Source organism: Thunnus thynnus, chromosome 5 (assembly GCF_963924715.1).
Source record: "Thunnus thynnus chromosome 5, fThuThy2.1, whole genome shotgun sequence".
NCBI lineage: Eukaryota > Metazoa > Chordata > Actinopteri > Scombriformes > Scombridae > Thunnus > Thunnus thynnus.
This window is the reverse complement of record NC_089521.1, coordinates 21,330,459-21,342,876: the sequence shown is the minus strand read 5'-3', so window position 1 is coordinate 21,342,876 and position 12,418 is coordinate 21,330,459. Positions and strand designations below refer to the sequence as shown.

The following is a 12,418-nucleotide window of genomic DNA, read 5'->3' as shown; positions in this document are numbered from 1 at the left end:
TGTTGTGGACTTTCTTTTCCCCGGTATATTCTCTAGCCGTTGTACAGTACGCTATTTTTGTTATCAGCAATTGGCATGTGTTTATTTTATTGTTGGCGCAAAATAATTCAGTTACTCTATTTCCGTTCTTGTCTTTTTCTATTTTCTTCTTCATGTAAATAAATTAGAATTTTAGATGTTTTTAGTGAGATGTCTTTAAATGCCCTTTTGTTTTGTTTTTTAAATCTCACCAGCACAAATATGTTTTTTGTATCTTGTTATTTGTGCAAAAACAAACAAACAAACAAAAAAAACCAACTAAAAATGTGTCACCTCACAATAGTTGGTTCACGCATGGAACATTTGACGAAAAGGTACAGTGGTCTCAAGAACATTTAGACTCTCACCATTTAGTAGGACATTAAACTGTTGCATTTAGCCTGTTGGATAAATAAAACCTCTGGCAGTCTCACAAAAACTGAATATCGTGATCATCATTTGCGTTTTGACAGGACAACAATATCGTCAGGTGTTTGTGTTATTTAAGAGTGTGTGTAATTTAACCACTCCCCCTAATGACCCCCCTTATCTATCAGCAGACAAATACGCTTCAGCCTCAGGAGTAAACGCCCACCTCTTGCTCAGATTGCGGATTTTTGACGAGGGTTGCCATTTGCAGAGTTTCTGGAATGGTTAAATGACTTTTATTATTACTGTGCATGAGTGAATTTCAGTCCTTTTGTTGCTTTTGGCACTTTATGCCAGCTTGAACGTGAATTAAGAGGAAATTAAGTGCAGTGAACTATCATAACCTGCAGGTGTCACAACTGTAAATCAGTCTGACAGGTATTATTAAGTGCTTCTCTCTTCATATTTACTTACTCTTCACACTCTTAAAGACCTTACACCCCCCAAAAATCATGTTTTAGAGAATGATGGAGGAATAATACAACATGAGAGCAACATAAATATGGATAGAAATGAGTGTGAAAATCAGTCCAGAGTGGATGTGGAAACACAGGATCTGGCAACCAGAGAACACCCGGAATGTGGGAGGGTCGACTGTGAGTGAACTTTGTCACAAATTTCTCCTAGCTGAGTTATTGTAAATTTCTCTGACTCCCACTGACGGATGAATCAGTGCACTCTGCAAAAATGTATATCTGGTTCACAGTTTTAGCCGGATTGGCTATTCTGTCCTTTTCATTCCTGAAAACATTTTTCCCATATTTCAGCCAGGACTGCGCGTACATCCTGAGGAGCATTAAACTTGGCATCAGGCTCGTTAAATATAAGAAGATCAAACCTTTTTACAGCATCTTAGACTGCTTCTTGGATGCAGTGAAGCGGCATCCAGACAAGATCCTTCTGCACTTTGAAGGTCGACAGTATACTTATGGCGAGGCGGATAAACAGAGCAACAAGGTCGCAAGAGCTCTGCAGGCTGAAGCCCGGTTGAAGGAGGGGGACACGGTCGCCCTCTTTCTGGCCAACGAGCCCAACTTCGTGTGGACTTGGCTCGGCTTGTCCAAGCTCGGCTGCCCGGCTGCTCTGCTCAACTTTAACATCAGATCTAAGTCTCTCCTGCACTGTTTCTCCTGCTGCGGAGCCAAAGTGCTCATCGCCTCCCCAGGTAAGATTCAGGGGCGCAGAAAACAGGGGTCCACCATTACTCCACATGCATGCTTGTAGTCCAATGTACAATTAGGCCTCTGAGTCACATTTCAGTACTTCCAGAACTTTCAGCAACTTTACACTTGCAACAAAAAAAAACACTGTTCAGGTTGGATTTTTATTGCTTTTTGTTTTTACAGTTGTTTTATCTTCTAGGTAGACGTGCAATTTACATACAGACCATTTGATAAGCTGATAACATGAGTCAATATCAGGGATGGAGTAATCTGCTTGGGTCCCCAAATATGAGCTGTTGCCCCAGTTGACCCCAGTTCTGTTTACCTACTCACCTTCAAATCCAATCCAATCAAATCCAATCAAATCAAATCAAAACAAATTAAATCAAATCTTCATTGTTATATACACACAGTCAGCTGCACTGTGCAATGAAATTCTCACTTTTCTCTCTCTTCCAGGCACCGTAGATCATTAAACAGAGTTAGAATTAAATATAACACTATGAAAATTTAAACTATAAGCACAATAATTACAAATTTTACAAGATACATTTACAAAATTGGATATAAGCAGGGTGCAATCAGGTACAGAACAAACCAACTGCCCTCGAAATCAGCCGGTCCAGATATTCTGTTGCATTATTCTGCCCTGTAATGTGATTATAAGTGTATTCATTAATATGCATCATGTTAACACATTATAAAGTGAAATAATAAAGGCGCCTCAAGATCAGTGAAAACTGCAGAAACCTGCCTTAAGGCGCTAATCATTTCAGTTTATATTCTGCTTTAATTTAATTCATATTACCACAGAAATGTGCAAATTACTTCATGCACATTTGTCGCACAGTAAACCAGAGGTCATTAGTGACCATGCAGTAGTTTGAAAGAATATCCATGAGTTATTGATTAGTTATTTATCACCACTTAAACCAGCTATAACATTAAAAGGCATTGGCACAGCTGTTATTCATAACGGCTGCTACTTTAACTTCATGAACAGATCTGAGTTGATCCTCCACCACTAGATTACGACACAAACAAACTAGAGATGCACTGATACTGATATCAGACATCAAATGAAGCACTCTATTGATATCAGTATCACTTTAAGGGTACTGGTATTGGTACTGGTATGGTCATTTTTTAAATGATAACCAGACAATTAATGAGTCACAGCGGTTTCCCAGCAAATTATATCAGGAACAAAAGTTTTAATCACTTTTTCTCCTCATGGTCGCAGTCAGTCCACATTCAGTTCTGGTGATATAGTTCGTGTGAGGCAACACTGCACCCTGAAAATCTCTCCACACTCCCATTTTGGCGCTAGCCTCACTACTGAGAAATGTATACATTTGAGTTGACCTGCCTGCACCATGTGCTCGTATCCCGGTGGGATGTGAGGTAACATGATACAGGCCGACATGTGCAGCATTGCACAACAGAGCACTCCTCATATTGTGTTGAGCTGAAAGCCTGTGTGTTGTGGTGTGTTTTTGCAGAGCTGCAGGACGCTGTGGAGGAAGTTTTGCCTACACTGAGAGAGCAGGGCATCAGCGTCTACCTCCTGTCAGACACATGCAAAATCCAGGGCATCAACACATTGTCCGACAAGATCTCGCAGGCCTCAGACCAGCCTCTGTCCCCGCAGCTCAGAGCCAACATCAATATCAAGAGCACTGCTCTCTACATCTACACGTCAGGCACTACAGGTACAACAGGAGACGCCTCGAGAACAAACACTGATAAATGAAAAGAAAAGGTGTCATCTGACAGCCATTGAAATTACATTCAGTTGCCAATTTATTAGGTACATTTAGATAAAACTAAAGCAGTTTAATACAACAACACTGCAATAACTCCTCCTTTCATGAGGGTTCAAATGTTCAGGTTCAGTTTACACTGTTTTGTAGAGGTGTTGATTCAACTGTATTATTCTGGAGGCTGTAGTTTGTGATGCTGTTGAATTGTGCTGCATTATACTGAGAAGTGTTTCTAATATTTTAGGGGTACAGCAGTAAATAATTAATAAAGGGTCTCTAATAAGCCATCATGAAAACATTGTCAGTCACCTGCAATTATAAATGTTAATAAATCATTAAAAAAGGGTTCTTATAGTAATCCATCAAGTCTGCAGTGATTATGCGGTTGTAAATGTTAATAAATGGATTTTAGTCCAGATGTTCTGCAGCACTTCATAGGAAGTAAGTGGTCAAACACTTTCTCTGATGAACTAAAGAGCTAAAAAACTAGTCTGACGCTGGTAGAGGATTTTTTAAAAACCTGACGATCCAAAAGTTTTTCTTATGGCTTATAAATGCTGAGCATTTACCTAGAAATGGACATTCCTGCTCTCTGCTTTTGCATTCAAGACATGTATTATTGAATCAGTACATCAAACCTACATGTCCCTACAGATCCTCTGATTTGATCTGAGTTTTTCAGTTTTATATTAAGATTCCTTTATAGAGTCTGTGGGGACAAACACGTTAGTCTGTGATTATTCTGCTGATGTTCAAGTGATGCACCACACAAAATCTTTTGAATTTGAAACACTCACTTCTTGTAGACTTGAAATGTTTCTGTAAAAACTTTACAACAAACAGTGGCTGTGGTTCAGCTCAGAGTTTAATGAATTTGCTTGTGAGGTTGGCAGGGTTGTGTGTGAGAACTGTGGCTAGATTTCAAACCAGCTTTAATTGATTTTTTTTTTGGCCTCCTGGGTGCAGCACGGCAAGCTGTAAACACAAAACCTTATAAAGTTAATATGGCGGGCTTGTTAGCAGACAGTTGCCTGTTTACTCACCCGGCAGACACAGAGCGACATTATCATTCATTAGGAGTCGTGTTTCTGGAGATCTGATTCTCCTTTTAGCTCTGTTTTAGTCTCCACCAGCTCCCAAGAGAAATATTGATCCCTTAAGCTGCTGATGCTTCATTATGTCATCTGTGCTGTTTTGTGCTGGGCAGGTAGTTTACAGTCTGTTTATGAGAGCTTTTTCACCGAAAACAGCTGCCTGCCGCTGGAAACGAAGCTGATGAGAGCGGTGAGAGTGAACCAAAAAAATAAACGGCTGGAAAACCAAAACAAATGAGCTGAACGATGCTAAAATGCTCTGCAAATCTGAGAGGAACTGCAGAGTCAGGTGATATTCTCACTATGAGCGACTCCTTTCATAGACATTTTGTTATTGTTAATATAAAAATTTTGATTAGTAGGGCTGCAACTGATGATTATTTTCATTATTAATTAATCTGCCAATAATTTTCCCAATTAATCGATGAATCGTTTTGTCTATAAAATGTTAGAAAGTAGTGAAAAATGACTAATAATTTGAAACGTGACTTCTTCAGATGTCTTGTTTTGTCCGACCAACAGTCCAAAACCCCCAAATATTCAGTTTACTAACATGTACGACAAAGAAAAGCATCACATTTGAGAAGCTGAAACCACTTGATTTTTTTGGTTATAAAAATAATTTTGTCAACTAATCGTTGCAGCTCTGTGGATTAGTGCAGCTTTAAAGAAAAAACGCCTCTTGGAACATATAGAGCATGTGAATGGAAAGCTGAGAAGTGGATTATGCGGCAAGAATGGGTTGATCTGTGGGTGTTTAAGTACCATTTTTCCCCTGAGAAAACTCGTCATTAACTTTTCACAGCCACCGTTCAGGCCTACAGGAGGTGTGTTTCTCAAAAGATAGATTTTGGTGGAATATCATATCATATCCAGTGATATCGGTGAAGCACAGAGACTCTGTGTACCTGATACTAACTGCACCTGCTTTATTCAAGAACCTGAGATGCATAATCTTTCTTTGACCTTGGAAGGTTTGCCTAAAGCAGCCATTGTCACCCATGAGAGGATGTGGGCCGCCTCCTTCGTCCAGGCTGCGTGTGGATCCACAGCAGACGACATCTTCTACGTCAATCTGCCTCTGTATCACAGCGCAGGCTTCCTCATTGGGTTGGCTGGAAGCATCGAGAGAGGTAATGATCCCCGTAAACCTCTCATGAAAGTAAGAATGAAAGAACGTACACACCCGATTAGGGCACTTAAGAATGTGATGTAGAAGGTTGTGTAATTTGATCTTAATTGCAGGTAACACCATTATTTTAAGGAGAAAGTTCTCCGCCTCTCAGTTCTGGGACGACTGCAGGAAGTATAATGTGACGGTAATGCAGTACATCGGTGAAACAATGCGCTACCTCTGCAACATGCCCAAGGTAATCCAAAACTGATATCCATTTAACTTTACAATATTGTTCTGATGCATGCTTGGATGTTTTGAATCAGAGTTGATCTCCGTCTTTGCAGAAGGACAATGAGAAGGACCACAAAGTGAGGATCGCCATTGGCAACGGAGTCCGGACAGACATTTGGTCAGAGTTTCTGAGACGGTTCGGTGACATTAAAGTCAAGGAGCTGTACGCTGCAACGGAGGGAAACATCGGCTTCATCAATTACACATCCAAGATCGGTGCAGTTGGACGAGTCAATCCCGTCCACAGGGTAGGTGGAGGAACATGTGTGGTGTTCTTAGTCACGGTGGTAACGTGGCTGTAGGTACGGCAGTGTTGGTCAGTTGGTCGACCACTTTAGTCCAGACTTGAGTTACTCAGCTGTTGGATGGATGAAATTTTGTACAGACATTTATGGTCCCCAGAAGATGAATCTTACTGGTGAACTTCTAGCAACCTCTAGCGCCATGATGAGGTTCACACACGTGGTTTTGAGTGAAATGTCTTGACTACTGTTAGATTGCCATGGTCATCTTTAAATTCCATGTTTTCCAAATTAATAAACTTCAGGTTATTCAGTTTATTTATCATTGTTTCAATAACACTGATATTTCAGTGATTATATTATATGATAATATAATATCATTATAGTTCAATGATTATTTCAGTATATTTAGCATCATTCACGACTATGAAACCAGGAATAATCATCAGCTTCAGTCTGTATTTTCAAGAACTTTAAATGCCCAATATAGAATTCCTAATGGCGGTCCCAGTTCCCAGTAATTTTGTAAACTTTTCCTCAGATGTTTTTTTTAATGTAAAGAAATTCCTCATTGTTAACTTTTAGTGCCTTTCTATTTTGAACAATTTGTAGATTCTGGTTTGCACTGATGAACGTGTGAATGTTGATTGTAGATATTTTGCTTCTGAAACATGTTGTTGTGATAATAAAATATGATACTCTTATGAGGAAGACACACAATAAGGCTTTTGGCTTTTTGGCTCCACTGCATCTCTTGTGATTGTATTAATCTTTCCTTGTGGCTTAACCTGGTTTTTAATATTTTTTTTTCGATATTGTGTAAATAAACAAACTTTTCCTCCAGTGCCATCATCAGATCAAAATTTACCTGTAAAACTAATGACATTCCCATCAGCCTCAGCTGTACCTTTTGTTTTGTGCTAATTAGCATTAGCATGTAGTTCAAAGCACCGCAGCCTCACAGAGCTGAACTTCATCACATGTTGGCTGTTAAAAGTCTCCACAAACTGTGCTCCTTTTAACTGATAAACCTTTTATTTCTTCCTCCTAGTTTTTCTTCCCCTACACTTTGATCAAGTTTGACATTGAGAAGGAGGAACCTGTCAGAAACTCTGAGGGTCTGTGCATCGAGGCAGCCAGAGGTGAGTCAGTATTACAAGTGGATACATTTGTCTTTGCTCTTTCTTCGACACAAGCAGTAGTGCCTCATTTGTTGTCTTATAACTATTAATTAGTCAACTGAAATAAATGAAACAACAATGTTCATAATCAATTAATTATTCAAGTCATTTATTAAGCAAAAAAACAAAAGTCTCTCTTGCTCCGGCCTCTCAAACGTGAAGATTTGCTGCTTTTCTCTGTTTTAAATCATTGTATATTAAATGTTTTAGGTTTTAGACTCTCAGACAAAACCAGCTGTTTAAAAATGTTACTTTGGGCTCTGAGAAACTGTGATGACCTTTCTTCACTCATTTCTTTATCTCTTTGTCAGGTGAGACGGGACTTTTGGTGGGAAGGATCACTCAGAGGTCTCCCTTCGTCGGGTACGCCGGCAACAAGCAACAGACTGAGAAGAAGAGGCTTCGTGACGTCATGAAAAAAGGCGACCTGTTCTTCAACACCGGCGATTTGCTTCGGTTTGACCACGAGAACTTTGTGTACTTCCAGGATCGAGTTGGTGACACTTTCAGGCAAGTTGTGGTTCATTTTGTGTTGATTTGTGTCAGTTTTGCTGTTTTTTTATTCTCTCATGGGGTTGATCCATTAATCTTGTTTTGGATACATCACTATTTTATGCTTGTGTAAAAAAAAACTATGTAAATGAGAGCGACTGAATAGTGAGTTCGGCTGTTGCAGTGATGCAACTTTTTTTTTTTTCCTGTACAAAAGAGAACCAAAAGGAAGCCATTAAGCTGTTTTCATGTTGTTTAGGTGTTTCAATGTGGATGGAGATATTTATGAAAATAATTGGATTAGATTGGCTTTTTTCAGATTTAAACGGCCTAGTGTGGACAAATTGTTAAGGATGATGCCTCTCTACTTCGTAAAATTTTAAGTGACAATTCATCTTGTTACTATTTTCACCTTCAAAAGACACCAGCAGGATGAAGGAGTTACAATTAAAAGTCAAAATATCTAACTTTGGAGGCTTCACACATCATAAGCTCAGATATTTTTACAGTTTTGAATTTGGTGCCGGTTAGTAAATCAAAAAACCTTTCTTTTTATGCTTGACTTATATTTGTTTATTTGTTGCTTCATTTAAAAAAAATAACCTGTCTTTTATTAAAGATGGAAAGGAGAGAACGTCGCCACGTCGGAGGTTGCAGACATTCTCTCAATGGCTCACTGCATTTTGGAGGCAAACGTCTACGGAGTTAAAGTTGAAGGTAAAGACACTGATGTCATAAACACCGTCAGACATGTTTCACAGAAGTTTTAGAAAGTTTTCTATACAGTAGTGTGTGTTTTTAATATCATCTGTACGTGAATCAAATGCTCTGATAAGGTCATGAGGGGCGGATCGGCATGGCGGCTGTCACTCTGAAAGAAGGGGAAGATTTTGACTGTTCAGACGCCTACAACAAGGTTGCTAACTACCTCCCAGCATACGCACGACCCCGGTTCATCAGGATTCAGGTAATGCTGACTGTTCATTTGTATGATCATATATTTTATACGCTTGCATGGAACTCATCACGACCATTTTCATGCAAGAGAAGAGAGATAATAATATAATTTGTCACACCGATCTGATGGATAGTTTGTTGTTTCTCTGTCGTGTTGCAGTTTTAAAACTTAAGTTGGCAAACAAGTTGTTTCAAAATTCCTAAAATGTGTTTTTGCAGCCCTGCCTGGAGATGACGGGAACATTCAAGATGAAGAAAGTGAAGCTGGTGGAGGAAGGATTCAATCCAGCGCTCATCGAAGACCCTTTATACTTCCTTGAAGCTGAGAAAAAGACGTACGTTCCCCTGACTGAGGAGATTTACAAATCAATAGCTGCTAGGGAAATCAAACTCTAACACAGAAAACTGAAATAACCCATTTGTTTACAAAGATGTAACAGCTCACTGACGGACCTCTTTAACACAATCAACTAATCTCAGGGACAGACGGGACTTTTCATCGCGTTTGAAGAGACTTCTTTATTATTAACAGCTACTGTGCATCTCTACAGTTTGTGTAAATGTATTCCTGACAGTATGTAACATATAGGTCTGTCTCACTTTTAATAATTACTGTTTTTTTTTTTCATAATGTCTGATTGGCCAGATAAATTGTAGCATTTACATTTTTTGTTTTAAGCCAAAATCTTTTATCATCTAAAGCGTTTTGCATTAGATTTAAGATACAGTAAGTTTTTGTTGTAAAATTCTGATCAATGTAAATTAACTTTGTACAACTTTGGGTATTAAACCTTTAAAACCTACTTATGTCACATATTGTACAATCTGTTGCAGGTTTATCAGTGAACCTTTGCTCTGACGTTACGTACAGGCAGATCGTTTGTGTAATAATGTCACTCAACGATTAACTACAGCTTTATCGTGTAATACGTAACAAAAGCGAGTGAGGAAATGTTTGGATCTTTAGCTTATTCTGTCCAAAAGTGCTCTAGAAGAGTTCATCTAAAAGCCTCTGATGTGTTCTTGTAACAACTTTTATGGGCAGAGCAACTTATTGACCCTTGAACGACAAACACAACATTGACCTCTGACTTTGCTACAAGATTAGTCACTTTACAAACGTCGAGATCAAGGCTTATCTGCAGGTTTCAGAAAGTCAAAGTAAAAACAGTTTTAAAACTGAACTTAAGTTCCTTTTTTCTTAAATCTTATTCCTGATCTTATGCCAGCGATTAACAAGAAGAAACCTGAAATACTTTTTCTAGTTTTCAGTAAACCAACTGGGACCATGTTACTAACTGTCTGTACAATAATCCTCCTGACTGCTCAGTTCATTGAATGTCAAATACAAGTCTGCAGTTTACATGTGAAATATGAAGCAGCTGTGAACGATAAAAAGCTTAAATCAAGCGTTGCGTGCTGTCAATACATTCGCCAACTTCACAATCCTCCACAATCTAAAAAAAAAACAAACCATCTGGACGTTTGGAGCAACACATAAGACTTGAATCCACGGAGCAGTTACTTTAAAAATGAATTTATTTATTAATACAGTGGTATACTTAGAAATGTGTCGCAAAGGAAAAAAAAAAAAAGAAAAGTTGAACCGAAGAGAAATCAAAATAAATAAAAAGAATGTCAGCCACACAGGAAAATAAACTAGTGTTGGGTTGAAGCAGTGTTATCATATCAAAAGAAAATAGTACTGATGTGCCATAATAAATTGTCTATTAGTACAAAAATACATTTCAGGGCACACAATACAGCATCCAGTATCACAAATAAAGGAAGGGACCACTCTTCACAGCAGACCCCCTCAAGTACATCTTTTAAAATCATTTAAACCAAGCACTTCTCTATTTTGTAAATAAGAATAAAAAGTTTTTCTGACTGTTAAAAATGCCTAAGTAGTGTGTTTATATGTTGGTAGAAAAGTCGGACTTATTACTGCTTATGTCAGTTCCAAGGCTCAGGGGTATAACCAGAATACAAACATAACCAATGTAACCGCTTTCTCTTTTTTAACAAACATTTTCTCTTTTATACAAAATAACAAAGATGTACAAAAGTTCATTTACAGAGAACCAAGGCCATATGCTAGCAATATGTACAGCCACAATTTTAAACATCTTCTAGCTTTTTGTATTTCCTCAGACTTCATATGCATAGCAGTAAAAGAAAGCATACCTTTTCATCAGCCTCGATTATTCTCGTGTGCTAAATCCGAGTTTCACTGTTTATGAGAAAATGCAGAGACAACTTTTTCTTCCGTAGTGATCGCGATAAACTGAAGGATCCGATGTTTTTAAAGTTTCACTGAAAAGTTAATATGCAGATAAGGCATCACTGCTTGCAGTGTAACGATGGGATTTTCATGTGTTGAACTTAGTAGTAGCAGGCTTGTGGACCTGAGTCATAGCACATGCATAGATCTCTAGACAGCAGGAGTTTGTAAAATCAAGTCAGTATATTTATCTACGGTAAAACAGTGCTACAAAACATCAGTTTTAAACAGAGATTGCCCGGTCAGAACAAACAGGCGTCTGATACTAATACTTAACCTTCATTTTTATTATTATTTTTTTTTAAATCTTTATGATGCCTACGTCTTCCTTCATGAGTCAGGCTCAGCATTTCTCAAGTCCTCAGAGATCCTTCGTGAGTGAAACGCATGACCACAGAACTCACAAACAAAAGTTTTGCATATACCAACTTTGCTGTTTGTGAGTGCTTTTTTTTTTTTTTTAAAGTTTTTTTTTTTTTAAACAGTACGCAAAAATCCCGTTGCAATATTAAACAAGTTTTCCAAAATTCTCCTTTTTCTTTGCACCGCTCTGACCTTTTTATAAAATTAGCTTAAAAATGTCAAAATGAGATTATTCAGTCTGTGGCACTGGTCATGCATTCCAACTTCAGTTCCACTGTTTAAATAACTTGTTTTAATCTTTATTTTTTGCAAGCCTTGAAAGCACCGAAAAAAATGAAAGAAAAGAACAAGAGTACAGCCGTGGGGATGCTGGACTCCTCCGACTCTCCTTGTGTGTGTGTTTCTTGTTTTTTTTCTCTTTTTTCCTTAAATTTTTGGGCACAGTAAACAACGTGAGAGTATCAAATTCATACTTCATCGAGCGTTATGCACCCCGTCGCTGTGGAAGGAGCACAGCAGGGGCAAACTGAGGTCCCCTGTTTATCACATTCAGTAACAGGCCAGCTGTTGCCCTCTTCAGAAGTGGTCAATGAGCACAGACACACAGTTTGCACCCACCAGGTAGTTTGGATCTCCGGGGAGAGATTTGTTCTGCCAGGTTTTGGGATCACCTGCAGGAAACAGAGACATGATGTCAGCTGCTAATGAACATCCCTTCCTCTTTAAAATACAGGAAACAAAAACAAGACAGATGCTCAAAACAAGAACGATTTTTATCAATAAAAAACATTAAATAAGAACATTGTACATCTGATACCACATTTGATCATTTATTGCATCAATTAATGCAGGATGTATCATGAATTCCTGTTATGTGATTAGTTGAAGCTTAATGGATCCTAAATTTAATGAATGTCAACTCAGTTACTTCTTACATTCATTTATATGTCACCAAATTAACAGGAATCAAGTTACATAGAAGATCAGCCTCTATGAGAGCACAAGGAACTGTTTTTAATCAAAC

The 12,418-nt window shown here is 38.3% G+C and overlaps 2 protein-coding genes across 14 annotated transcripts in view; one reads left to right on the top strand and one right to left on the bottom strand.

Annotated features, from left to right (window-relative positions):
* The first annotated feature begins 1,060 nt into the window (after positions 1-1,060).
* Positions 1,061-10,358, top strand: zgc:101540 (hsFATP2a_ACSVL_like domain-containing protein). Its single transcript, XM_067590077.1, has 10 exons — positions 1,061-1,612; positions 3,113-3,322; positions 5,442-5,600; positions 5,713-5,837; positions 5,929-6,123; positions 7,169-7,259; positions 7,610-7,808; positions 8,410-8,507; positions 8,627-8,757; positions 8,967-10,358. The coding sequence occupies exons 1-10, from the start codon at positions 1,135-1,137 to the stop codon at positions 9,141-9,143; spliced, it is 1,863 nt and encodes a 620-aa protein (XP_067446178.1). The 5' UTR covers positions 1,061-1,134; the 3' UTR covers positions 9,144-10,358.
* Positions 10,269-12,418, bottom strand: part of tjp1b (tight junction protein 1b) — a 59,656-nt gene continuing 57,506 nt past the window's right edge. For all 13 annotated transcript variants that reach the window (XM_067590064.1, XM_067590063.1, XM_067590068.1 and 10 more), the window contains one exon: positions 10,269-12,065. In XM_067590064.1, coding sequence (XP_067446165.1) covers positions 11,971-12,065 — 95 coding nt within the window. In that variant the 3' untranslated portion in view covers positions 10,269-11,970. The remainder of the gene's footprint in view (positions 12,066-12,418) is intronic.